The sequence below is a fragment of the Oryzias melastigma genome, linkage group LG16, assembly GCF_002922805.2.
Source record: "Oryzias melastigma strain HK-1 linkage group LG16, ASM292280v2, whole genome shotgun sequence".
Lineage (NCBI taxonomy): Eukaryota > Metazoa > Chordata > Actinopteri > Beloniformes > Adrianichthyidae > Oryzias > Oryzias melastigma.
Window position 1 is genome coordinate 7,924,828 of NC_050527.1, and position 27,595 is coordinate 7,952,422.

General features: G+C 37.7%; 1 protein-coding gene and 1 long non-coding RNA gene across 2 annotated transcripts in view; one reads left to right on the forward strand and one right to left on the reverse strand.

Moving 5' to 3' along the window:
* Positions 1-27,595, reverse strand: part of kcnn3 (potassium intermediate/small conductance calcium-activated channel, subfamily N, member 3) — an 84,301-nt gene that overhangs the window by 48,728 nt on the left and 7,978 nt on the right. The window contains exon 3 of the mRNA XM_024267505.2: positions 8,725-8,820. Coding sequence (XP_024123273.1) covers positions 8,725-8,820 — 96 coding nt within the window. The remainder of the gene's footprint in view (positions 1-8,724; positions 8,821-27,595) is intronic.
* On the forward strand, positions 14,811-18,745 carry LOC112143487. Its single transcript, XR_002918753.2, has 3 exons — positions 14,811-15,397; positions 17,771-17,842; positions 18,347-18,745. It is a non-coding gene; the product is annotated as an uncharacterized LOC112143487 (long non-coding RNA).

Genomic DNA, 27,595 nt, shown 5'->3' on the forward strand with positions numbered 1-27,595 from the left:
TCCTCCCTTTTAAAATTGACGTCTTGTCATCGTGCACCATTTCAAGAACAGACACTTGAGTACAGATGTTGACATGACAAGCTATGAAAATGAGAGAAAATGATTAATATTTCATGTAAAAGTAACTCTAGGTTTGTGCATTTTTAAAGAAAATAAGAAAACTCCAGAAAAGTGGAAAAGGTTAAAATAACTTTGATAACATGGTACAGTGTGTGTAACCCTTCCGCTCTCCTTAGTTTGTTTACATTAAAAGTGGGGCCACTGGACCCCCCAAGACAGTGCGCTGAATTTTTTTTTATCTTTGATTTTTGAGTTTCACTAATGTCCATGACAGACATAAAATCCTGTCCACCTTTGTCATGGAAGAAATCACATATCAATATGTGGTTGGAGTCATCTGGACCCCAAAGAGAGCGGAAGGGTTAAAATCTCTTAAACCACCTAAAAAAAACCCTAAATTGGCAAGGAAGCTTACGAAACACTTGACTAACTATACATTCAGGTGTGCTGGAACTATACTTTTTCACAGCTCAGAAACAATTTTGTAACTTTTTCAAGCATCCAGAGTCAGCAGGGTCTGACCGCCACTCGCAGTTCAATCTTGTGCTTTTATGCAAATCATAGAGCAGGGCTGGAAATACCAGAATTGACACACAAACAAGCATCTGCACAAGCACTTAGCCACTGTATACATTTTCAAAGGGATTATTTGGACAGAAAGAGGACAGCAGCGAACAAATACGCTGATTTATTCCCATATATATGCAAAACTGTTGTCCTCCACTACGAATGCTTTGTGTCAGATATTGCAGCGTCTTGCCTTGCTATTACTTACGGAGATTTACTCCTGGTTACGTCTGACTCCCTCGTCTTAATGGTGACTTCTATTTGTTCGGCAAAAGTCTATTTCAGATTTTTGAATTTTCTTGCTGAGATAACTCAATACTGTCTGTTGGCGAGGGAATCTACCTCATAGCTCTTCTAAATTTGAAAGTTTGCCCAAAGACAAGGATTAAATAAGAAAAATAGGAACAAAGGAATTTTACAAATTTGCCTTAAAAATCAAGTAAGTCAGAACTGTATGGAGTATTAGGCCTGGGGCCATTCTGTGCTCTGAATCGATTCTATTAATTTTTTAAAGTTCAAGATTTAATTCAAAAGGTAAATACTTATATAGCGCCTTCCTACCTTCTTACTAGGCCTAAAGTGGTTTCAGTCAAAGTCCCATTCACCCATACATACACATCCACACACTATGCTGCCGAACACTGGCGCCAACCTATAACCATCAGGAGCAATGTGGGATTTAGTGTCTTACCCAAGGACACTTCAAGACATGGGCGGCCGGGCGAGACCCATACCTGCGATCTTCCTATCACTCCATCTCTTTATCATTTCAAGCTTTCACAGATTGATTAATTTCTCAAATATTTATTCCAATTTTCTTTTGGTATGTCAATCAGGCAGCCTTGGAGGAGCCCATGTGGGGAAACAACACTTCAAATGGCCTAAATTGGAGCAAGATACTAAGTAGGTCATCTCTGCCTGTCTTGACCTCAATCAACATAAGTTATCTTATCAACCACCTTCGGGTCAGTTGTTACCACTTCCTAAACCCATCAGACCTCAGTCTCATGTTCTATAGACTGCTATTGGGCTAGTTAATTCATAAGATAATATTACAGTTCTAATGTTGTTCAGGAGTTCTCCAAGAAGGTTCAGCTGTCTAAGCTTCACTCAACTAAAAAAAACATGCAACTGCACTACTAAAACAAGTTTTTGGGATTCATAGAATACCAAGAGACAACAGTTCTGACCCGTGTCCATCATTTAATGCCCAACGCTTGGAATTTCTATCCTTCTGTTCCACGATTTTCATGCTCAATCAGATAAATTTCTTTAACCAACAATTGGAAGCCTGCTTACAAATCTTGTGCAGTCAGTAGCACTCCTCATGTGGTCTAGGCACCCTATGGCCACAGCTTTCTTATTGTCTGTCACAGGTCTCCGACCTTTTTAAGTGGTTTATGGTTATAAATCATCTCTTTTTGACCACAAAAGTGCTCCTTCTGCTAATTCCTGTCTAATGCTGCCATAAAGCTTGAGGGAAAGGCCAGACAGCTGCTCTTGACATCTCTTGGTTTGTAAGAAGAAGGCTGACAAGAGACATTTGGTAGCCCTAAAGAAAACTGCGGGTCAACAGCTTAGGTTTGGTTGTTTAAACCAGATTTCCACCAGTTTGCTTCTTGAATTGTAGGGCCATTTTAGAGGCTGTAGCTGTGAGATTTTAACTTTTCAAACTGCATTCTATGTTTCACCTGTCAGGGATCTGTGTTTTCCGCAGGCTCCCCGTCTCCTGTGCGGTTCATGGATGGGTGTTTTGCCTCTGCATGTCCCCTTATAGGTCCCTGGGGGAAGGTTATGGTCTTGGATTCCTGCTTGCTTCATCTTGGATCTCATTTCTGCCTTCCATCGCAACTATCTCCATCACTCTGGTGGATCGTCTGGTGCCGATTGTATAGTGGGAGAATTGTCTGGACTCTGCCTCACTTTCGTCCACACTTGCTGGTCCCTGTGTTGGTTTCCGTCTTTGCCAGGAAATTGTCTTAATCTGGAACCTTTGGCATAGATTTGGCATAGTTGTACCTTAGGATCCCCTCTTTCAGAAAATCCAAGATTTTAATTTATATATAATAAAAAAAAATTTAAAAAAAATAATAGTATTCTGTAGGTAGCCCTCACGTTTGAACACTTTCCTTTGTGCATTAACAGCTCATATTGTTGAGTTTGGGGCAAATAGACATTGAATATTTTGGGCAACAAATGAGTGTATCGCCAGCATCTTTACAAAGGACCACCATTGAGGATTTTCTCATGGCTAACATGCTTTTCTGAAAGAGGAGATCCTTCGGTACATCCATGAAAAAATGTGGTGCTTGTACCACAAAATACATGATTTGTCTAAAATCTAAACATAACCGGCTCTTCTTTGGCTGGATTTGCAAGACGTTCTATAAAGAAATATGGATTTATGAATGGGTGTTTATGAGTAAAGAGGAGTTAGTGTTTCTGAACTTCAAGAGGAAGGTTTACACTATCTGGTTAAAGGCAACAAGAGACTCATCAACCACCAACCAGTTCTGAGGCAGCACTATGAAAACTCTGGATCTGTCTATTGAACTAATACAGAGAGTGAATTGCAGTCATTAAGATCTTCTTTGAAAAACTGGTTTGCTTTTGTTAACTTGTCACTCTCATTCTAGTACTGGTTTGTCAGTCTGTTACAGCTCCTCTTTCTGAACCAATAAACTGCTCATTTGAGTTAAGGTCCAACGTTAGGTATACAAACTAGCTTCAAAGCTGCACGAAAACAAGAAAAACTGTATTTATCGTTGATGTAATGTGATGGACTGGTGTCCTGTTGTGTCACACGTGAAGCGGAACAGGAGGAAGAAGCTGCAGTAAATGTATGTATGGATGCAATCTGTAATTACCACTCAACTCATTATTCCATGTTTATCCTCTCTCCTGACAGCTTGAACTAGACAACAAAGAAAATGAGGAAGGCAGAAAAAAGAGAAGATTTTAAAAGGAGATGACGGATGACACTACAGCAGAGAGAGACGAGGTAAAAACAGGAGAAGGTTGAATCGGAAAGAAGTTTGGTGAGGCAGAACCACCAGAGAGTCTGGTAGAAAGCATGAGAGGCTCAACAACAAAAACTGAAATGTCACACAACAGGGGGAAAAGATATTTATGTGAAAAAGTATTTTTACCACAGTTAAAGAAGCAAAAACCAGACATATGTTTTGGTGGTGCCCGAGAAGCTCTCTACCAAAAAATATAAATCTCCAGGAAAGAAAATTATAAAGACAACAGAAAATGAATCAGATTTAATTATAGAAAAATTCAAGAAAATAGTCACAAATGTTGACCAAAACATGATCAAATTTGAACAAACTGCACTTAAAATTGCAGTCCACATGGTGTGTGTGAACTATCTTCTTTCATTTCAGACAGATTGCTCGGGTGAGAACATTTTTTACACCATTTCGTTTTTCAAGGTGCATATGTTTGTATTTCAGCCGTCCACCATCAATGAATAGGGACACTAATGTTATTCATAGACATTAGTAAGGCGTGGTGACAGCAGCCTGCAGTTAAATGATCAACATGCATGAAAAATGCATGGATTTACATACACATGTAAAACTATTTGTTTAACTCACTGTCAAAACAGCAGATCTGGGATATATAAGGTTTGAGAAGGTCTCAAGTATGTAGTTTGTATGCATACATTTTAAATACTTTTTGTTCAATTTTACAAATATTTGTTTAGATCTATTTCTTTTACAATACTCTTCTGCATTTTTGTTTAAATTTCATCGTCCAGCTCTTTAAAGCACTTTCACGAACCCCTTCCATCCATCCGACATCTCTCCCAGCTTTGTCCTAATTAGGGTCACAAGGGTAACTGGAGAACATCCCAGCTGACGATGGGTGAAGGCATCTTTACCAAACTCTTCAGAGGGAGTAGTCACAGTAGGAGGAGCACACATCAAACGCTTCTTCATCCCTGCTGCCCTAATCTGATCATCAACCATAGCATAGTTCTCTACACACACAAACAAGAGCCTCACATTCTGCTGCAACTTTCCCCAAATGTTTGCAGTAAAAACATGTGCAAATCTTTAATATGTGTTGACAGATGCTGATGAAAACATCAGATTGTATCCACTGGTTTTTGAGAAGAAAATGTGCCCCGTCTCACACACAATAACCACTGATCAATGAGTGACTCCTCATCAAACGCAGAAAGCTGAAAATAGACACGAGTGACACGTCAGTCAATGTCAAAATAAGTCAAAGTCGCATCTTTGAAGTGAACGATCAAAGCCGGCTTCGGTCTAAAAACCACAACTTCTGTTGTTTTTTTGTTGTGGTCAGCTGCAATCTGTAGGTGCAGAAGTTGCGTCTGTGTTCCTGCAACATTTACGCAAAGCAGAAGCGGTTTGGGAACTGTTGCAGCATCTGACCTCTGACAGAATCCTTTCATAAAGACGAAGACAATCAGACAAAAGAGAATGGCTCAGTGTTTTGGAGATTTTTCTTTGCATGACATTCTTACTTATTATTTTTGGTTATGTTCATGTTTACATTATTATTTGAGAACAGTTGAAAATTAAAAAAAAAATAGTTTTCACTTTTTATATCTAAATTTACAGTAAAGGACAATTTTAAAACCTTGTAATGTTTTGCAGTTAGTATATCATATTCATAATTTATCTTACACAATTTTAAAAACATTTTGTTTTTTCTTTGTAAATCAGAAAAGTTACATCAGTAATAATTAATTAAAAAAAGATTCATATTTTATTTATTTGACAACAACTGCCTTGGAGTAAAAGAATATTAAAAAATGTGGTTGTAGATTTATTAAAAAATCATCTAGTCATGCATTATGTACACTAAAATGTAGTTGGTTATAGTGACTGCAAGTTTATAACAAAGGGAAATGTTGTTACATATCCACATCAAACTAAAAATCTTTTTGTCTTCACTTAATTTGCCTAAAAAAAAAAAATAAACATACAATAAAGATTTCTGACTAGGACTGTCCACACAAACAACATATCACAGCAGTAAAGGCCTGAACAATAAAGAATTGAGTGGCTGGACCCAAAAAAGTTTAAAGAAGTTTAAATTTAAAATAGTTCTGAAAGTTCAGCACCTGCCTTTTAGCACTGAAAAAAATGCTACAGTAACATTAATCCAGTAAAAACTGCCTTCACAATGATTTAAGTGGCAATATCTTTTTCAAATACAGTAGATATGTTAAAATATTAATGCTATGAATTATTCTATCCATGTGTCATCTGCTGCAGAAATGTAAAAATTAAAAATCACACATCATCACCTTCCTTTATGAAGCTGTCATTGAAAGTGACTTTGGCTGAACTGCAACATTGCACCGCCCCCAGACAGCTGGGATTCCCACCATACCTTGACAGCATCATCCTCGAACTCCTAACTTCATTTAATCAAACGGAATTATTTTTCAGGTAGATTAGCGGCGGGCTCGTTTTATCTCTCACCGTCAGCCTCACATGCTCTCAATCTCCGGTCGGAATTAGCGCTCACGTGTGTCAGCAACCGTGCGAGTGGGCGGATGACTGACTCTGGACGTGAATGTGACATCAAACTTGATGAGCAGCGATGAGAGCACCTTATCAATGAATTTTAAACCATTTATGCAAATATGCCCTCGCATGTGCACGCTGAAATGGCTCCTTTTTTGAGTTATAAACCTTAACGCTCCTGTGAAAGAAGAACTCGTTGATGGAAACAAACAAAACCGTAAACTAGTGCTTGGTTAGACAGATGAGTGTGGTTCAGTGTTTTGGTTGGTGGGAGTGCTCATCAGATCAGGCAAGGCTCCCATAAATAGTCAACGTTCATCGGGTGCAAATGACTCCAGAGGAGAACGAATGCAGCACAGTTGCATTAGTCAAATGACAAACGGCAAAACATATAATGAAGCTTGAAAGGAGTCCTGATTGATTCTTTCAGCCTTACAAACGATCCAGTGCGTGTGTGATTACAGGTTTAGGTGTGCCTCATGTGCATCTTCTGAATGACAGCTTTATTATGTCCAAACTCTTTAACATTCACTGTGCATTTGTTGCCAAGCCATATAGACTGCTTTGTCAGTCCCATTAAGGCCTTCATCATTGTCATTAATTGGGTTGAGCTGGCACACCTGGGGCCCTGACTTTATCGGACGAGTCTGAAGGACGACAGCAGGAGCTCAGATGGACCTCAGACGGGGCTGGATTCAAAATAAATAGCTAAACATGAATAGAAAAAACAGTATAGGGAAAATTTGTTTAGCAAATTGAAGCAAAAAGGTCGTTTAAGAAGCTTGACACAACTTTCAGAGTTGTATCAAGCTTAGAAAAATTAGAGATTCTATTTTTTTAAACCATACAAAAAACTTTAGCAAAAAAGTCAAAATTAACAGGTGAATTTTGAATAGGCACCTCTTAAAAGAACAAAAAAAAAAACAGAAAATGAATAAATATTACCAAAATTTCATTTTTTTCTCTCTTTTTTTCAGATTTTAAAATATTTTTTAAATAAAGTCCCATTCCAACTATATTTTTATATATTCTAAAAGCATTCCCAGAGGTATTTTGATTATGATTGTGCTGTTTTCATCCAAAATGAAAAAGTCTGTGCCGTTATTTTAAAACACATCTCCAGTAGAGATCCAGGAGTTAATCAGAAATTTCCTCCGCGAAGTTAGCTCCACCACTAATTTCCCGTCATCCCTTTTTTATACTCTTTCCCGTTAGCTAATGGCACTTCACAACCCTAAGCTAACAATAGCGTAGAAAAGAAAAAAAAAACAGTGGCTATGTCCGAATTCCAACCCTAATCCTTAACTACTAAAACATATGTAGTGCAGGACTATCTAGTGCCCTGGATTTGTAAAACAATATGGCCACCATGCTCACCCCTTTTTTGTTTTTTCTAAATTTTGGATATTATCTCACCGATTTCACAAAATAAAAATTTAATCAATACCAACATTTAACAACGTCTATTTATAAATCCACTGTGTTCTGATGATAAAAATGTGAATGGTTAGTCAAAAAATATATTGAAAGACCTTTTTTTTTTTTTTTTTTTTACTTGTTTGACTGCAAGGCATTGTGGGCTATATTTAACGGAGAGAGCAATGTAACCTAAGCATTTTTCACAGAGACTTTTGGGAAATTTCTATGGCACTCAATTTTGAAATTGTAGATTTAGACAGCACTACAAAATGGCGAACGCAAAATAAAGAACTGTTACAGTGCAGGGAAAGTTTGCTCCACCCATGTTAATTTCTGCATCAAGTTTTTTCAAACTGCAGGTTTTCATCTGCTCCTCATCTATCACGATTTGAAGAAAAACATACTCAGAAAAGCAGTTTTAATCTTAATTTATGTCTTCATGTCCTTCATTATGAGAAAAATGCTACAATAAGATGTTAAAAACATTGGAGTGAGTCTTTAAACATTTAGAATTATTTTCACTGTCTTGAACTTTAACAACAGTACTAGTACAAAATTACTTCATCTTATAACCCCAGTCTTGTATTGCAACTTCAATATTAAGACCCAGATTCAAACTTACATTATATAGGAACGTTTTGTAAATTTCAAGTGGAATAGAAAGGAAAACATGAGTTTCTCTAGCCTGATCTATGATTTCTTCGTCCACAACATGTCTGCAGAAAATGTCGACGCAGGCATTTTGATTTGGGCTAAAAACTGCATAATCAAAACTAAAAGATCACTGAAAAAGTTGTAGTGGGGCTTTAAACTTAAGAAAGCTGGAAGTTCACCTCATGCAGATCAGTCACTTCTCTTTATATTTAACAGCTCCAAGTCAGCAGGGTCATGCTCCAACAACCATCTGCGTTCACGAGAGAATGTTGTGCTGTGAGTAAATCATTTGGCCCTGCCACAGTAGATCTGCTTGTTTTGCTACGGTACACTCATTTGCTCCGCGCTTGATAGATTGCGCAGGTCATTATTGGAAAGATCTAATTACATCTGTGTTCCTAGATGAGAGAAACATTAAAGCCCACCACTAAACTGCAACTACACTAATCTAGCAAGGTTTAATAAATCTGGGATGTCCGTGATGTCGGAAAAGCCGGCAAACGTGTTTTACCTGAACCTCTCGCGCGTGGTAGGCTATGATGAGTCCCAGTAAGATGACTGTGGAGAGGCTGATCAAACACTTGAGGGCCAGAGAATACATGGAGCTCTGTTGAGAGAAAGCAAACAGACGTTGTAAGGCTTCATGTTTCAAATCAACTTTGCTGTTAGGAGATGGAAATAAAAAGCTACAGAATCCTTTAAAATGATGTGTCTAATCCAGGAGTCTGAAACTTGCAGCTCCAGATCCACATGTGGCTCTTTTATGTCTCCATGGTGGCCAAACATAAAATAAGACTGCTGACCCAACCATGTTGACTGTAGAGGTCAGCAGCTCCGCCTAACCAAAACTACCTAAAGAAAACAAATAAATAAAGCCTGTAAACTAAGACTACCAAGATCCAACCCCAAACTAAAATAACAAAACCCAGCAGTGTAAGACTACCGAGGACAAAGAAAAAAAAAAGAAAAATAAAATAGCAATTTTTTAAAGTAAGTTTTAATTAATTAGTATTTATTTAATTTAGATTAGTTAAATGCATAAATTGATGGCTGAAGTGCACATTAGTCTGGTCTAATTTTCCACAATCTGCACCCGCCGCCGCCTTTGTTACTGCTCCGCTCTAATTACACAAGTAACTGCACAACCCCGGCAAAGGAAAAGCAAACTGACATTTACAAAAACAGTTTAAACCGGTGAGCAGAAGTGGGAGTGCGTTTCACCCGTCAATATCTGTCTGGAGTGGAGCTTTAAATCCTTTGCTTGCCTGGTTTGATGGAGCTTATAATCAATGTGCTGGGGGAACTTCCAATCAATGCAGCTCATAGCACTCCAGTGGATGTTTTAACCCTTCACCCTCTCGGATACACTTGCATAAGTCACATATGTGCACAGAGCAATAACAAGATTTAAATATTTATTTATGAGTAGTTTCCTCAATGAACATACATAGTAATGCAATCCTGTTTGAATGAGTGAATGAATCCAGATTAGAAACAAGAAACTTCTGTTACAGGAAATGATACTCGTGGGCTTTTTTTTTGTTTTTTTTTTATTCTGGAAGGGTAGACAGATGTTCATTAAAAAGCCAATTACAATTCTTGTTCATGCTTTATTGTCTGTTTCAAATCAGTGCCAACGCAATATTAAACTCTGCAGCTAAATGATGCCGAAGGTTTCCCCGGTTTTCGATCATTTCATCTCATGGGAAATGTGCAAACCTTTTTAGGATTTTTTTTCCTAATGTTTTTGTCATTTGAAACTAGTTTCAACAGGAAATGTTTTGGGGGAAAGTCATGCCACTCCGCTTCACCTCTGTCCCTCTGCTCGAGTCATTCATTTTCGTCATGCATCAGAAAGTCTGGAAATGTCCTTGAGGCATTTGGTTCCTGAAGTCATGTTGCCTGTCAATCTGTCTGTCTGTCTGCTGGTTCCACACAGTAACAATTCCACTGCTGTGCCAGAAGACAGGAATAACTCAGACCAATGTCTTTTTTTCCTTAAACTTTTTCTTATAAATACAACAAAAAAAATTACTAACTAAGTCTTTGAAAATAAATAAATGATTGGTAACATATTTTATTATTCTACAACTAACAGATTTAGCTTGATTTTTGGGAACAAAAAATATTTTTTTAAGCCTTTTAACTTGTCTTGGTGAATGTGACGCCATGTAGCTTTAAAGTCCATTAACAAACCTAATCTGCTCTTACATTTTTGTTTTATTTTGATTTTTTATGACTTGACAAAAAGTGCTTTCATGCTTTGTGTTGTGGCAGGAAAATGGAAACAGCTAAAATATATTTTTATGAAAAGTACAATTTTGGTGAAAGTCAGAAATTGTCTAAGAGTCGTATATGGATGAGTTCATATTTCTTCATATTATGCATTAGTGTATCAAATAAAACATTTTAGTTCCTTTTAAATATTCTAAAAAAATACCAAAATGGAACAAAATGACACAAAAACACCAATAACAAACTAACAAGCAGAATCTTTCTTTCAATTTAGCCTAAATTAATATTATAGTATTTAAAGTTTTACATTAAATAATGAATGAGAAGTGAGGCAGGTGTACTAAATATTTATAAAAAAAAATATTACATCAAAATATTTTAGCATTGGATTAGGTTTTTTATTTTAAACTATTTTTTTTCAAGTTTAAAACAAAATTCAAATCCTTATCATGAACTTTGACACAAACTTAGATACACAATCATTATTTGACTTTTTTTTGTAGGAGCTAAATAGCGCACATATATATTGTATCGTTATTGTGGGATTTGATATGTTGAATAGATTCAATCTGTAATCAAATCAGAGGTTTGTCTTTGTGAGCTATCCAGTCGTAAAGTTTTGAGCTAGATACTAGTTCGGACGAGGAAAATGAAGATGTTAATGTATTTATTTGTCTATTAGTTGGATGCATGAGAGTGTTACGGAGCAGGGAGATTTTGACACGCCCATTTCAGTTGTTGCAGCATACCTGAGAGCTTTTTCAAACGGCACTTTTTACTTTATCTGGTCCGGATCTATCACAATTTGAATAACGAAATACCCAGAAATGAAGTTTTCATCTTAGAAAAATCAACTTATTGCTGCAAGAACCTGTTAAAAACACTATTTTCATCGGATTTAAAATGTATCCATGACTTTTCATAAAAACACAAAGAAATAGGGAATTGCAAACCGGAAATCTTTGGCCTTTTGACAGCTCTTTAGATTTTATACTTAAAATTATAAAAAAAACAACAAAACAACAGAAAACAAAGCTGGTTGCTTTCCATATTTTGGCTTTTTCTCAGAGTTGATGTGAAACCAAGTCGTTTGTCCACATCAACTCAAGGGCGATGGTTTGAATTACAAAGTACAGAAGCACACACACAAACTGTAGCATATGTATGCAAAAAATTCAAGGTAGATTTATTTTGGCAGCCGGCAAGGTCTCACGATGAGCACAGCTGTCCAGGCTCCACCTCAGGAAAAGAGCGGAGACTCCTCCAGTCTCCTGCATTGGAGATCAGATATGTCTGCAGTTAAGCAGCAAGTTGTTAAGCATTCATCAGAGAACACTCCCATAACCCGAGTCTGCACTCTGATCTCAGACTCATATTACTCAAGTTCTCATTCACCGTCACACGGAGTAGAATCTACTTAAATTTAGGAATTAATAATGTACAGAGCAAGTTATCTGGAGCAAATGTATTACAGAGGAAATTCATAGACTGAGCAACATTTGGGCTTTATAGGCTTAGAAATCGATTATTCAAGCATCAAAAAGTCTGATTTGTGGAAATCTATAATGTTCTACATCTAAAAAAAATAAAACTCTGCCCACAATCACATTTGTGACGTGTTTATGTGTGGCTGTGGGCCACTGCACAGCAAAAATACCATCTAGCTTTGGCTCGTACTCATTTCTGGTTTGCTCTGATCTGTTTAAGGTTATCGTGTCTCAATCTCGCTCCCTCTGCTCAAATGTCATTTGCAGTCACCAAAGGACACCATGTGCAAAAGGAAGTCAGCTCATAAAAACATGTAGGTTTTGGTTTTTTACCTCTAAACACACTAAGCAGATATGATTATAGTTTATTTTTAACACCTTTTTTTGCCAACACAATGGGACAAACATTTTCCTTATTTTATTCTGAAAATTCATTAAATATCAGCCGATATACTGTTCATTCTCACTTTTAAACAACTTGATTGGTCATTATTGTCCAACAGTAAACCCATAATAATGCATCAGGATTAAAATCTTATTATTTGATGTAATGCAGACATCTGCAGACAAATTAAATGTAAACAAGCCTAAGCATGTATCCCAAAAAAACAAAACAAAATGCGGACTGCAGCAGTAGAAACTAATAATTCTACAGCTAGATGAGCCTTTACACAAACCAAAAGAGTTTCATTTTTCGTTTGCTCTACTGGCAGAACAGGTGAGTAGGTTACCACTAAAGTGAGAGCATAGGGGGGAAGCAGCTGTTCTCCTCTGTGTAAAGTTCAAAACGCTGTCATCTACCAGCACCTCTGAAGTCCCCTAATTGATGACAGCTTGTGGTTTTTGCAGGAAATTCCTTTAAACATCAAGTGTATACCTTGAGACTGCAACCCAGAGATTTAAATGTTTATTATTATTTTATGAAGTTTCCTTTAATAAAGTTCTATATCTCAAAAATGGCTAAAAGTCATTATAAAGTTACACGAGCAGAAGCAGGATTTTAAAAGAAAGTAAAAAGCTAAAAGATGAATTAATTTGGAATTTATGTTCGGTAAAGTCAAAATCAAGTCATTTTTTAATCAATTGAGTGTCTCCAGTGTTTTTTTTTTTAATTAATTAAGCTGTTCTAAGCTAAAATCATAAAACTTGTGTTGTTTTCTAAGACATAGCTTCTGCAGGGCGACAGGAGTTCATTAGAAACTGTTGTAGTGGAGTAAGCCTGCCCTCATTTCCTATCATGTTGGCATTCTCTCCTGCTAGCTTACAGCCCTCACAAACCCAACCTTAACATTACCGGGGCAACAAAAATGGATCCGAGCTATCCAGCTGTACAGTCTCAGACGAGAAAAACGAGGACGTACATGGATCTACAATATTTGTCTACAAATAGATGCATCAGAATGGAGCTCCTTGCACCTGCATCACAGCTACAGACTGTTTCCATTCACTTGTATTGTCTTCTCACAACAATTTGAATGAATAAATACTCAGAAATTCAGTTTCATATATGTCCTCCATCATCAGAAAAATGCCACAAGAACATGTTAAAAACACCATTTTCATCGGAGTGGGTCTTTAAAAACAACATTAAAGGCTAATGCAACAGGCTGGACTCAAAAATGATTGAAAATATTTTGAACATAGTGATTATTAAAAGAAGATGTACTCTCTGATTATCATCACATGCGCTCACAAAGCTGTAATCAGTCAGGTTGCTTATAAAGGGTGACAATCACGGTGCTGTTTGGTGAGATGGTGTGCATCACACAGAAAGTGAAGGAGAGAGTTTTATTAGGGGATCAGAGGGAAAAGTAAAGACTTTAAGACCATCACGGAGAAGCTTGATGTTATTGTGACTACAGTGTTACTCAGAAGCTCAGCAGGACTGTCTGACCTGCGAGAGGAAAGCTGATGAATAGTTGGATAAATTGACTAAAAGCCAAAAAGATCAACCTAAAACAGAATTAAAGATAAACTTCAAGGTCAATGTTATCACTGTTCAAACCTGTAAGTGGTGTTTTTAGAGAAAGAACAATAAATAAAAAAAACCCTCCTCTCTCGCAGCAGCTGGCATACGCTTCTTTTTTTTAATTCTCAGTTACAAACCAAATGTCACAGAGATGTCCCATGGGGCAAAGCGAAAGGGATAATTAATGACAGACAAGCCAGATCACACAGTCAATAAAAATTCTATTTTTGTATTTCAGCTGTGATAAGTGGATGGGATTTACTCTTCATACGATGACTCACAGGTTAAACTGTTGCCCAGAAAAAAAAAAAAAAAAAAAAATCACATAAATAAAATTCATACAGGAAATACAATTAATAAAAATGTTGGGTTTACACAGTTTACACATTTAGACACTTTTGTTTAGAAATGCATTCATAATTTACTATATGTATCTATATTAATCCGATACAGTAAAATGTATTAGTGAAATAATAAGATTGTTAATATCATACAGGAGAACCTACAACAAAAATTAACATTGTAAACATTGTTCTGCTTCTCCTGGAGGGCGTGTCAGTTTGGCCACTAGGTGGAGCTCACTCTATAGCAGTTTTTATAAGAAGAAGAAAGTATGAGCAAAAAACGGTGCTTTGGATCTCAAATAGTTAACTTAAAAATGTTTCCTTATAAGAGTTTAGAAAGTTCACATCTGTGAGTGTATAAAGATGTTTATTTAGTCAGCAGTGGATGTTTACATTGACAGAACCTTAGTATTAGCCATCCTATGGGGAATCCCATTATAGGTTAGCATGAAGCTAGCAGACTTTAGCTTCATGTGCTAAATCTATCTATTTTTTTATGGATCGATTATTGATTTGTTAAGCTTATATCGATTCAAATCAATCAATTTTAATAACCCAGACCTACTTTTATTTCCTTTTTTTAAATCCCTCAATCGTTTATTTGTTCTTTTTTTCTTAGTTAAAAGTAATATACAAAATATTAAAATAATAAAAATAATAAAACAATTCTGTCACAAATGCAAAAGCAGTTTATATTTATAAAAATGATCAAAAAAATCATTTGAAAATGAAAAATGTCATTTCTGGATATGAATTTATAGGAGTTCAAATTTGGAAATGCTGAGTCAGAACTAAGCGGTGTTCCTGCTGAACACACACTCGTGCAGGATCAGCTTTCTGCATAACAAGAAACATAAAAATTCAGGGGATTTTTCCAGATGAACAAACTGAGCCGTATTTGTGTCTCAGTGCGGTTGCCGAGCAACCAGCAGAGTACAAGCACAGGTGTTATTCATAAAATACATGATAAATGGCTGAAATTGATTTAGTCGCTTCAGCTTCAAGGTCTTGTTTTCCCAGAATCACACTCATGCTGTCACAATGGGCCAGCAGAATGCAGAGAAATCTTTGGTAATGATATTAGTGACATGTGTTTGAGTGTCTGCGGCGAGAACGGAACGTCAGGAGGATGACATGATCATCATCCAGGTACCTGCACTCTCTCCAACCTTGGAAATTGCGGTCCTAACCTTTACTGGTTGAATGTGGATTAAAGAGGCAAAATTAACTTTGGCACAACCTTGCAGCATATACCCCTGCTATCCGTTACAGCTGTGCAAAAACAAAGCTACACTTCTTTAGATTGGATCGATGTGAAGCATTTTAAGGTAGAATCTTCCCAGCGGGATCAATCAATGCAGACAGCAATCACTGCAAAGTACAAAAATTCAGACAATGAAGCATTTTAACAGCTCGCTTTACCTTAGATTACAGGTAAAGCTTCAACACCGGCTTTTAATCCAAAGTGATTTATAGGTAACAGCAAACGCTTGAGCTTTAGAAATAAGAAAACCTTGCAAGTGCATGACTGTGTGGGTGGAACACGAAGAAAAAGCCTGGATGAAAGTGGGTTAGACCTGTTTTAGGGTTAGGTGACAAGGAAAGAGGCGTTCTTTAAAGGGCATCATTGTAGCTGCTGCTCTCTCAAACACCTCGTTCACCGCTGTGAAAGAGCGAGCAGCACATGTTTTATCAGGGAATGCCCTTCTTGTACAGAAGGCCCAAGCTTAACCCCTGCGGTTAAAAAGAAGCACAAACTTAACTGACTGACTTTAGTCGGATTTGTCTGGAGCCACTCTGAAAGCAACAGCAGTGGATTGGGTTAGATTTGGACCGCAGCATGTAGAAAATCAGTCAGCAACGGAAAAACATTTCCCACATTATTTATAGTTTACTGCAGGAAAAAAAAATTGTTGAAAACAACAAAAATGTACTCATGAAAATAACCTTAAATTAAAACTTTTCTCAAAAACTATTCATCCTTAATCCTAACCATGTATATCAAATAAATGTGCATTTCTAAAATGTTTCACCCTTAAATCCTCAGGTTTTATGAGAATGACTTCATGCAAACTATATCAAATTTATAGCTTAAATATTGCAGTGTGGCATACAGTATGTGAACTAGGACTGCCACGATTAGTCGACTATTGACTATTAAAATATTCGACGACTACTTTATATTATATGGAGTGTAGTAAAGTTGAACAAAGTTATGAGCGTTCAGCACCAAATAATGTACTTCAGTGAGAGCAAAACTTTATCTTTAGTGAAAAATAGCTCCTTGTTTAAGATGCCGACCTCATTTCATTTAATCTTGTTTTAATGCCAGAAACTAATGAAGGGCAGAGGCTGCACCATTTATTAAAAGTTGAATGAACTATCATTTTAATTTTCTTTATTTTTAGTTAGTTTAAAGCTAATGATGGTCAAGATGTGTGTTTTACATCCATTTTGTGCGTGAACCGATTAGTAACTAATCGGAAAAAATGAATCGGTGACAAATTGACTAATATAATAACGGTTTGTGGCAGCCCTAATGTGAACAAATAGAAGTAACATTTTGTATGGAAGGACTGACCTGTACGGGTGGTGTGTGTTTTGGGTTGACCAAAAAAATTTAGTGTACTATAATGCTCATTCCTCACAATAAACAACCCCAAAGCTGAATTTTGATCCATTCATACATTTCTGAGTAGTCCTCTAAAAACCTGTGCTCTAATCACCAGCTCCTCCCAGCCCAAAAAACACGAGCTGGTGTCACAAGGAGAGAACAGCCCCTTCCAGGAAGAGTCTGCTCCGCCCCCCAGGCTAACATAAACAAACACTTTCTCTGTGGAGCTAACGGTGTTCAGCAAAACACTATCATTTTAAATGCAGAATACCGTACATCTTACAATTGTGTCTTATCTCGTTCAAATATTTCACAAGTGCACGTTACCTCACAGATCAAGTCGTCTTACTTCCAGGTAGTGCTGGGCGATATGAAAAAAATGCATATCACGATATAAAATATTTTATATCACGATACGATATATATCACAATATACGACAATAAAGTATATTTTCAGCTATTCTCTGAAAACATGTCTGATCTTGCAGCAGCTTTTGTGAAAAGTTGCGACAAAAGTTGCGATGTTTTTAATACAGTGTTGTTTGAAAAGCGCCTAAAAAATGTTAATTATGAAATAAACTTCACATTCTCATATTCAAACTATTTTTATTGTGACAGATGCTCTAGGAAAATACTTCATAACTATATACAGTGTTACTGTGCTTTCATTTAACTTGACTAGAACTGTGAAACACAAAATTAACTTTTGGTCCTCGCTGCTCATAATATTTGTGTGTTGATTTAAACATACTTTAATTAAATTAGCTTAGAAACGATATAAACTAGACACTTTTCTATCGCCCACACAATACATATCGTCATATCGGTCTAAACATTTTTTGCCTATTGGCTCACTGAGCTGTCTATAAACTTGATATTTGTGTGCTTTGTCCATATTTTGCCATCAGACAGTCCGTATCCACCCATAAGGACAGTTGTGACCAACCCTGCACTTCCACGGATAGGGTAACGGCTCCGATGTGAGTGATGCAGTCTTTACGTAACTTTTAAAACACGAGAGGAAATCCCACTACAGACGATCAAATCTGCAAATCTGTTTCGCTGTACTTCCTATATAAATGGCGGGTTATCGTGTGAACCTACGCGAGTTCAAAGTTTCACGAAGTCGACAGTAGAGGCTGTGGCTGCAGCGATTCAGTAGCCAATATGAGCCGTCTGCTGTGGCTAGAGCGCTGCAGCATCACACCTGCCGTGTAAGCTTAGGGTTAGCCATTGAGAATGACCAAAAAAAACCCTACTTCTAAAAAGGTTTAACCTATTTTTACTTTTTTATTTAGTCCATTTAAATAAGATCAAAGGGGCATATTTATAATGTAAATTTAGTTTAATTAAATATTGTATTAGTGAGTGATCTTAGCTCAGTTTGTAGTTCTCTTTTATGAAAAAAACTGTTGCATACAATTGCATCATGTCTGCAAACTCTACAGCAAACACTCGAGTCAAAATCATGTCTGCTTTTTCAGGTTCAGAAGAACGACCAATAAATGCCAGAAAAAGAAAGAAGAAACAAACCTCACAAAGGAAATACACGGCCTTCAAGATTGAAAACATGTATTTGTGCCCTGCTGGAACCCAAGAGACAAAATTTACAACTTTTGTTCCTGACCTGTAGTGGGACTTAGTGACATTCCAGACTGTTCCAACCATGAGGAATTCCTCCTGCACCCTCTCTTTAAAAGGAGTTTTTTTAGTCAAAGTCCACATAACCTGTATGACGACTATTTTCTCACCCAAAGTCCTTGTTTTTCACTGCATGTCCCCTGATCTGTTCATATTTGTTTGCTTTTCTTGCATTGTAAAACATAACAGGCCATTTATGGATATAGCAATAAAACTGCTTTAATCTGCAGTGCTTTGTGGAGGTTTCACTGAGTACTTTTCCCAACTGAATTATGTTTCTTTTTAATGTGCTTAAAGCCTCACAATCCGCTCATTAATTCATCATGAATTCACTTTTCAGCTTTTTCTCTCCAAATTTGGCAGCGGTCACGCTGGTAGGTGGAAACTCAGGATTAGGGAGAAACATGAACAACAAGCTGACATCAAATTAAACCAGGAAGCCGTCCAGGTGGCATTCTCTCCACATTTCCAAACCATCTCACCTGGCTGTGCTCCATGTGGAGGAGATGCAGATCCTCTAGCCACCTGTATCCGTAATCTTAACCGTTATCCAACAGCTCGTGGACAAAGGTGACGGCGGGAATGTAGATATGCTGTTATGTCTCCTCACTGAAATCTCTTTTAACCACAACCAGCTGGAGGAAACGCTGCTCTACTGCAGACCCTGCACTGACCTGTCAGTCAATGTCACGCTTCATCTTTCCCCTCACTTCAAAGTTGCACACCAAAATACTCCAACTTCCCCCCGCCTGGGAAAATGAATCCTTCCTAACCTGGATGGGACTTTCTACCTTTATCCGACAGAGAACCTTGGCCTTAAACTTGGAGGTGCTAACTCTCACCCCAGCTGCTTCACACTGCACTGTAAAGCGCTTTAGTGAAGGCTGGAGGTCATGGCTTGAAGAAGCCAAAAGGACCACCTTATCTGCAAACAGCAGAGATGGGATTCGGAGTCTCCCAAAGCCAAACCCTTTGGGCTTTTGGCTGCACAGAGAAATCCCGTCCATAAAACTCCAATTCAGAAACAAAAAGACAAACCTTATATGGATAGTTAGTTTCATTGCTGTTCATGGTGATGATTCCATATTTTAGGAACACATTTTTTACATTTCTGAAAACACATTTGCATCAGTTGGGCCGTTTTTCTCCAATTAACTTGTGCACTTATATAAAAGTCAGGATTAATCAACACATTCTCACTCCCAACTCGTCATATATGGACATATGGTTAAAGCCCCCCCTTCGCTTCACTTTTTGGGTGTCACCAACTCTTTTTTTTTTTTTTTTTTTTTTTTTTNNNTTCCCATTACATCGGGGGTCCCAAACCCCTGTGCTGCGAACCAGTGCCGGTACAAGGGTTGCTTGGTACCAGGCTACAGATAGGAAAAAAATGCATACTCTAATCCTCAACCCTTGGGCCATGGGCAGGTACTGGTACCCCAACCCAGTTCTGTGCCTATTACCGCGTCCCAAGGGTTGGGGACCCATGATTTAATGGGAACAGCTAGCACGTCAAAAAGCAATGAGTTAAGGGACATCCAAAACCTCAAAAAGTGGCGTGAAGGGGGCCCGAACCATACGTCCATATGTGATGAGTTGAGAATGGTAATGTGTAGGACTATTCACTGCAATGCCCTTCTTTCTGGTCTTTAAGACCCACTCCGATAAATATTGTGTTTTTAACATGTTCTTGTGTCATTTTTCTCATGATCAGGGACATATTTAAGGAAAATTACGTTTCTTTATTCATAAAGTTGTAAATCAGGAGAAGACAAAAAGTGCAATTGGAAAAATCTTGTAGTTGTAATACAATACCAACAACGGCAAGCCACAATCTAGTTAGTGTCCTGTGAGAGGCTGTATGATAGAGGGAGAAGGTGTAAATGAAGGGATGATGGGAAGTGGGGGCAGGCTTACACATCTCAGAGGCAGATTTTTAAAGAAATCCTGCTAGTAAAACGGCATACTCACAATTAAAAGACCACTGGGAACACTTTCAAATGGCTAAAAAGATGATCAGTGCGGGGCTTTAATAAAAAGAGAAAACTAACTCGTGCAGAAATAAGCAGCCTGCCTTTTGAGCAGGACCAGACAGAAGAAGCACATCACCCCACTTTTAAACTCCACACTGGCTCCCATGCAGCTATAGGAGCAATTCTCAGATTCTTTTATTGGATTATAAATGTTTTAATGGTTTTTGGCCGTCTCTCATAATTGAATTGCTTTTACCATATGAGCCTGAATACAGGCCCAAAAGTCAGAGCAAAAACCTCACAAGGCCTGCTTCCAAAACTACAAGCATCACCAGAGGGAAATCTTCCAGAAGATGAGAGGAATTCAACTCCTGTGGAGAACTTCAATCCCGTATTTTATTTCAATTTGACATTTTCTTAAGTTTTATTCATTTATTTTGTGCATTGATTTGTACATTTTTAGTAGTTTTATGCTTTTGTTGGAAAATGTTACATAAAAGTATCATCTTTTTTTAGAATGATTGCATAAATTAGTTAATTAATTTGCATGTGCAGGTCACAGAGGAGACTGCAGCCCATCCCAGCTACCGTAGGGCAAAGGCAGGGTACACCCTGGACAGTTCATCATTTAGCTCATTTATTTATACTTTGCTATTTACATAAACAGTTTTAATTTAATAAAATGTCCTACTTTTTTAACTCCCTGCTTTCTCCAGTTATTTATTATAGTAGTTGTGATGCAAAATGTTTTTTTTGGGACATGTACGTTGCTTTTTTTTCTCCATCCTTTATTGTTGTGCTGCTCTTAAGTGTAGTGTGCATTGATCAGAGACTGCTTAAACAGCATGCAGAGATAATGAGCTTTTTTAGCTTTCTTAGTTCAGTTGGAAGGCAGCCACTCACCCACCTACACAGAGACGAAAAAAAAAAAAAAAACACCCACTTTCAAAATACACACACTCAGGTAGTAACTTGAGGGCTTTCCCCAGCTGCAACCACCTCACTGACACAGATGTAAAGACAAAAACATGTTGATTATCAAAAACTCCCGCAGTTATGTCTCTGGCAGTGCGTTTTAAACAAATATAAATAAATAAAAACGTGTGTGTGTGTGTGTGAATGAGTGTCTTCTAATGACTTAGCCTTGGAATTTTCTCCTGTCAAAGTGAAGCCTTTTTGCAATCAGTCTCCAGGGAAACAGGCAGTAGGCAGAGAAGCGATTTCACCTTACCAGGATAAACACACACGTACACACACACCCCACTTCACACTGGCACACACCATTACAGTCACACACACTCAATTAAATCCAGACAAAGAGAGATGTGAACACATGCATTATCAGGTGCATTCATGGGCTTTGACAGACTGGAATGGCAGAAAGTCACACACTCTACACGTGTGTGCAACATGAAGGCGGCGTGCACTCAGCGACACGAAGGCTTCTGTTGTCGCTGCATGATGCAAGTTCGGAAACATCCATGGGTACCGACAGACTCGCTAACAAAAGGTAGCTTTGTTACGCAGAAGACTAAAACAAGCATATTTGTAGCTGTCACCGAAAAGGCTCCACAAGGAGGGAGTGATGAGGAGCAAGCGACTGGGAGGAATGAGAAAGGTGGAGGAGGAAGTTGTGAGATGGCTGATTGCTCCTGTAGAGAATATGGAGGCAGCTGGAGAGGTTTAAGTCCCTGATCATCATCGTGCACCTTCTAAAAAGCAGCATGATGCCAGTGTAAGATCGCAGCTTCAGATGGATGCTTTTCATTTGCCATTAAAAGAAAAAAAAAGGATCACTGACAGCGTCGCGAAGCCTTTTGCATTCATTTGAGTTGGCATGTCAAAATGCAGAAGGGAGCTCAAATTTGTGCAAATGATGCTAGAGAGTGCAGCACAATGAGACGGCATTCTACAAGTGGGTACTCTTTGGTACTCAATGGTGCGTGTGATGCACTGGTTCTGCTTTTTCAAGGTTCTGCTTGAAAAATGGAGGAAAAGCAATCCTTTAATGCCTTGGCCCTTCCCAGCACTATCACTTCACTCTCCCCCCTGCAGCACTAGAAAAACATCACAACTCGCAAAAGAAGAGCGGTCACGTAAATAAGTGGTGGAGCAGAAAAAAGGTCCAGAAAGGTCCGCCAGTAAATGTCTGAGAAAAATGTCATAGATAGAGGAGACAAGGAGAGAGTGGGCATGTTTGAGGAAATGGAGATATATTTTAAGGCTCTCTGTGGGGAGGGACATCAGGACACAAACTCTAAGCGAGAGGAAAAAGAAGACGAGAACAGACAACTACTCCTCATAAGTTAAAGATCAGAACCTAACATCAAAAAAAGTTCTGTCCCAAAATTTCTCTCCATTTTCTACTCAAATAGCAGCTCAACCAACACACACCATTGATTTCCCATAAAAAGCCTAATTGTTACAAAAATGATAAAAGTACTACCAAAAAAGCAGAGCAATATAGAACTGTATTACAAAGAAGCAAGAAAACATTAAGATTTCAATGCAATGTTTAAAAATTGGCTTGCATGGGTTCTAGTTTACAAACATACGAGGACAAAATCAGTGTTGACAGTTATAACTACTTACATCTTCACATTGGATAATATGAATACATTTATTATCAAATACACAGCAAATAAGCGGCATTTCATGCAAATACCTTCATAATTAGACACACACGACACAGAGAAGCCATTCACAATGGCCAAATCCCTACTCCTCTGGCTACTACCTATTGCACCAATTGCAAGGGCTTTTGAAGCTCTAGTGCTATCCAAAAGTGTTTTTGTAAGAAGGGGCTGTGCTCGTGGCGCCGAGGAGAAACCTATTTCTTCACGTGGGTGTGCTCTGAATCACAGAAGTTTACATATATAAATATAAAGCTTTGTCCGAATTCCTTCCCTATAGTGCGTTTGCCATTTTCTAGTGATGTCCAAATCTACAATTCCAAAGTCAAGCGCCCTAGAAATTTCCCAGAAGTCTTTGTGACTAACTAGCGTCCCTTAATGTTCACTACATTAGTAAATATAGACCACAATGTATTACGGTCGGACAATTTTTGCAAAAAAAAAAAAAGTTTAAATGTTATTTTTTTAATAAACATCCACATTTTTATCATTAAAACACAGTGGAGTCACAAATAAACTTTGTGAAATGTTGATTAGATTTCATTTCGTGAAATCAAGATGACATATCCGGCGTTTATGATAAAAACAGAAAAATAAAGAGCATGGTGTCCGAAATGCTTTTAACCCTTGTGCTATCCTAAGTATGTTGACATTGGAAGTGGGGTCATCTGGACCTCGCAAGAGAGCACAAGAGTTAAAATCCAGGGCACTATATTGTCCTGCATTGTATAGTTTTTTAGTAGTCAGAGATTGGGATGGGAATTCGGACATAGCCTAAGTTTTTGTTTTTCACGACTTCTTCAACCTATAAAATCAATGTTGTGATATATTCTAGACGTGCTGACAGCTACACGCTAACGTAGATGACTGGCAACTATTGAGCAGTAAGGAAGCAATTTGGATTTGGCCAATGTCACATGATTAGGGGGAGAGTTAGTCCGTCTGTTCAACGGCAGGTTTTTGGGAGTTTTTTTGTGGTGGTTTGTGTATTGAGAGGGCAGGCAGGTCCTGGTATTTTTGTCGACCACTTCATTTAACGCGTTCACCTGGAATGATTTTGGAAACCCTGAAAATTAGCAGTAAAATTGGCAGGAATAAACACAAGAACTTTGTTGGTCTTAGCATCTCTAGCGCCCGGTCAAGCTGTAAAGTTGCTACTGGTAGCACGTAAAGTGCATCCTTCACATGCAAATATTTATGGAACAAGATTTCTTTGGCATGCGAAGAAAGAAAGTAACCACAGCACAGATTTTTAGCGCTTTAACAGAAACAGACTTTCTCTAACCTGGATCCACACTCTCCCTCTGCGTTTGACAAACGACTGTGTCCCCGCAGAATATCCAACAATTTCCATCCATCTTTTGTGATGGTTTCTGCACTTAACTGCCCTGTCATCAGTTTGAAAGCTTGGCTCAGCCACACAGATGGTGATGAGTTCTGCTTTCAGGGCCCACGTTTGTGTACATCGATGCAATAATGTCACAGTCAAAACACAATAACTAACACCTGTAAGGACTGGATGGGGAAACCTTACAAAGCTGTCAGACAGAACCAGAACCAAACGTTGGGTGAGTTGTTTTGTGCTTGTTTCATTGTACTTAGATTCGTGCAGTAAGCATTACAAAAACACTTCTCTATACAAACAGTCAGTCTCATTTCTGCTTCCATGTGTCGCAAACAGCAGCATAATCCCACTTCTGACACCAGAGGAATTTTCAGTCGGGGAAACATTATCTTCTTGACAAAGATAGCTGTGACAATTAATAGATCTAAGCAGACAATCTTATTTGGTTTATATAAATGCACATATATACACACACACACATATATACATATGTAACTACACACATACATAAATACAAGAATTTAACAAAGTCTCCTTCTCTTTTTCAATCATTCTGAGCTTTTTGAGAGTCACTTGATTATCGACAGCCAGGCAGACTAGAAATACAAGTCTCTCATCAGCAACGCTCATGGATACACCTTGTTTACAGTGCTGACATCAGTAATTTTAAGGGAAAAAATGTGTTGTGGGAGATCAAAAACTGAAAAGAAGCAACAAAGTCCTCTGAAAAGGTTAGTTTTGCATAAAAACAAATCCCCTTCATTTATTTTTTATAGCAGCTTGTTCCTGTTCAAGTCACGGGTTGCTGGAACCTACCCAGCAACTGTTCGCTGAATGCGGGGAACACCCTGGACAGCTCAGCAGTCAATTGCTGGGCCACACAGAAACAGACAACCACACACACAGACACGCTCACATTCACACCTAAGGGACAATTTTAGAAACACCAATTAACCTATGAAGCATGTCTTTGGACTGTGGGAGGAAGCCTGAGCGTCTGGAGAAAACCCACACATGCACGGGGAAAACATGCAAACTCCACGCAGAAAGGACCCCGCTGGGATTTGAATCAGGGCCTTCTCACTGTGAGGTGAGAGTGTTAACCACTATGCAACCCATTTTCTTTATCAGAAAGAGAAAAAAGAAGTGAAATGTGTTTATTTTTTGCCATAAAATTAACCACTATCATAAGTAATTTGGTGTCTAAAAAATTGTCTCTGTAGCTCTTGCACTTATTGACTGGCAGCTTGGACTAGTAAAACAAAGATATACTGGTAAATGGACATACATGGAGCTAGGGGCATTTTGCCTGTCCAGTGTGGGGCTGCATGATATTAGAAAAACTTGCAATATTGGTTACCGTATTTTTCGGACTATAAGTCGCACCGGAGTATAAGTCGCAGGGGCCAAAAAATGCATAATGAAGAAGAAAAAACCATACATAAGTCGCACCGGATTATAAGTCGCATTTTTTTCAAGTAATTTATTTTACAAACTGGTTGAAAAAAACGATATTACATCATCCTGGAAGGTAAGTTATAACATTCATAAGTGAATAGAAAACAGGCTGAATATGTGTCAACACATATTCACATATTAGCATCATGAAAAAAACGAAAAGGTGAAGCATTTATATAACACAACAGTTTTATTTAACTATAGCCTCAAGAACTCATCAACTTTGTATCTTTACTGTAATTAATTGCACGCAATCTCACTCCATATCACTAAATCCCTTAAATTCTTCGTCCTCTGTGTCACGTCTGAATAACTACAGTAAATAAAGTAATTGCAAAGATCACCATAAGAGGGCACTCTAGACTTACGGTCCATATCTCATCATTAAAAATTCGTATATAAGTCGCACTGGAGTATAAGTCGCAGGGACATTCAATCTATGAAAAAAAACGCGACTTATAGTCCGGAAAATACGGTACTAATATTGCAAATTTTTCTAATATGACGATGTGACTTCCGATACATGACCAAATAACTAATACACCATTTCCATTTCACGGTAACAGTTTTATTTAAATAAATTAAAAGAACTTAAACAAGAAAAGTTGCATTACCTGCAATAATGCTAGTGTGAATCCTTTTTAGTGAAAGTAGTCGCTGAAGATGTTATAACTTTTTGCTGAAAATGGTTACGCAATTTACTTCAATTACTGAAGGGATTTGCCTAAAATGCAAAAACTATTTGCAAAATGTAAAATTTGCTAAAAGACTGGAAATTTTGTTAAATAACTATGAAAGAGCGCTGAAGTTGGCCACATTTCTAAAAAAAAAATTGTACTAAAATTGCTTAGAAATCCCCAATACATGCCAATTTGGCAAAAAATATTGTGTGTTGCTAAAATATGAGCTAAACTCAAAATTAGTCCAAAAAAAACCTTTGAAGATTCTAAATTAGCCCAAAAAAGCTAGCTTGTTGCTTAAATACTAGCTAAACTCCAAAATAGCCTAAAATTCCTCAGTAAAATACATTAGCCAAAAACATTAGCCTGTTGCTAAAATAGAAGCTAAACTCAAAATAAGCATAAAAAACCTCATTAGATAACAAATTAGCCAAAAACGTTAGCATGTTGCTAAAATATTAGGGAAACTCTAAGTTTTTTTTAAATTACTATAATATATTAAAACATAGCCCATGAATATATTTATATATTTATATTTGGAATACCAAAAATACAAGCAGCAATGTCCTGAACAATCTGAACGTTTTGATGCCAAGATTGCTGAAATTGCTGAACGTGTGATTGAGTTTTTACATGCCGAAAAATGTACAGAAAGGAGCAGGAGAATCACTGTAGTGTGAATTCTTAAGCATTCACACAATTATCCCCCAAATGACAGACCTCTATATAGGAGGCGAGTATCTAATCTGAAAGTATGTCAGTATGAACAGGCTACAACAGCGTTTTGGATGCGCGGTTTGGACGCGATAAAACTCTGCTGTTTACACCCGTCTTGGCACAACAGACTATAATAGTCCTGACTGAACATCCATTTTCTGACCATAATTATCACAGTTCTAGGAGTCAGTGAATCCCCCAGGACCCTCTTCGATTTTGATTGGTCCTTCGTGTTAGCCCCACCCCAACGCACCACAAGGGGGCCAAAATTTTTGAAACTGAAATT